The sequence below is a fragment of the Olea europaea genome, unplaced genomic scaffold, assembly GCF_002742605.1.
Source record: "Olea europaea var. sylvestris unplaced genomic scaffold, O_europaea_v1 scaffold1558, whole genome shotgun sequence".
In the NCBI taxonomy this organism is placed as follows: Eukaryota; Viridiplantae; Streptophyta; class Magnoliopsida; order Lamiales; family Oleaceae; genus Olea; species Olea europaea.
Window position 1 is genome coordinate 40,683 of NW_019233181.1, and position 1,360 is coordinate 42,042.

Genomic DNA, 1,360 nt, shown 5'->3' on the forward strand with positions numbered 1-1,360 from the left:
AGAATGTGACTTATCCTTAATTTTGTATGGTATTTTATTCAGAATATTTTTTTTGGATAAGATAAGTATATTATATCCAAAGTATAAAAATAAGTACAAATCACAGGGGCATACCCCAGGAAACAATGCTAGGAATTAATGCCTTCCTAACAACAATGACAAAACTCTAGAAAAGTGTTCATATTCTAATCACGAGAACAAAAAATATCTGTAGAAAACCCCCAAGAGCATTGGAGCCATCTATTTTCATTAGATGGAACCAAGCTCCTGCACAAATTCACTCATGCACAAATAGTAAAAACAATATCTTGAATAACAGTAGACTCATTTTTAGGAGCCTCTCCATGGGTCCAAGCATTGCGTTCATGCCAAATAGCATAAATCGAAGCCACAAATATTAACTGAATAACAATGGAGGATATTGACCTCCCTCGAAATTGTTCCATCCAAGAAAGAGTGTCTAGCCAACTCCGTTGGACCCAAGGCAAGTTACACTTCGCATGCAGAGCATTCCAAACACGCTCAGAAAATGGGCAAGCAAAGAAAAGATGATCCAGATCCTCCACTGAACATCCACATAACACATAATGCATAGACTATACCAAACCAAAGCTAAGAAGCTTTGTCTGTGTATAGATGCCACCTTGAATTGCTAACCAAAGGATAAATGCATGTCTAGGAATACATTTAGGAAACCATACAATGTGATACCAAGTCACCCTAGGGCAGTGAAGTCGAAAAGACTCCTATGCACTCCGAACAGAGAAGACTCCATGTGTATCATCCTCCCATCGCAATACATCCTCTCTATTACTGTCCGACCGAAAAGTATCAAGCGTATCTCACATCAAATCAGACAAAGCTAGGGAACGAACTGATGGCCATCTCCAAGTATCACCCTCCACAATATCAGGCACTTTAGCTAGTCTACTCAATCTGGATTCACGAATGATCCTCTCTCCAAGAATCTTTTCTAAAGGGCCAAGAGGATGCCAATTATCATACCAAAGCGAGGCACGTCTACCATTCCTAATTCTAATTTTCATTTTGTCCCTCCTTATATCCTGAAGTCCAAGAATTTTCCTCCAACTCCAAGAACAATCCCCAGGACACTCCAATTCCCAAATGCTCCATCCTCTAAGTAAATAACAACGTTTCCATGAAACCCAAAGAGAGGAGGTAGAATTCGAACAAAGGGACCAAAGATGCTTTAACATGACAGCCTTATTCCATATCTCCAAGCCCCATAGACCCAAACCACCCTCCTCCTTAGGCATACAGATTTTTGCCCAAGCCACTTTAGCCCCACCGGTGCCAAGGTCACTACCCTTCCACAAGAAGGCCCGTAGTGAATTTTCCA

The 1,360-nt window shown here is 40.8% G+C and overlaps 1 protein-coding gene across 1 annotated transcript; it reads right to left on the reverse strand.

The window, feature by feature from the left end:
* Positions 1 to 281: 281 nt before the first annotated feature.
* Positions 282 to 802, reverse strand: LOC111376734. Its single transcript, XM_022999715.1, has 3 exons — positions 720 to 802; positions 608 to 675; positions 282 to 565 (listed from the first exon to the last, which is right to left on the reverse strand). The coding sequence occupies exons 1-3, from the start codon at positions 800 to 802 to the stop codon at positions 282 to 284; spliced, it is 435 nt and encodes a 144-aa protein (XP_022855483.1).
* Positions 803 to 1,360: the final 558 nt, after the last annotated feature.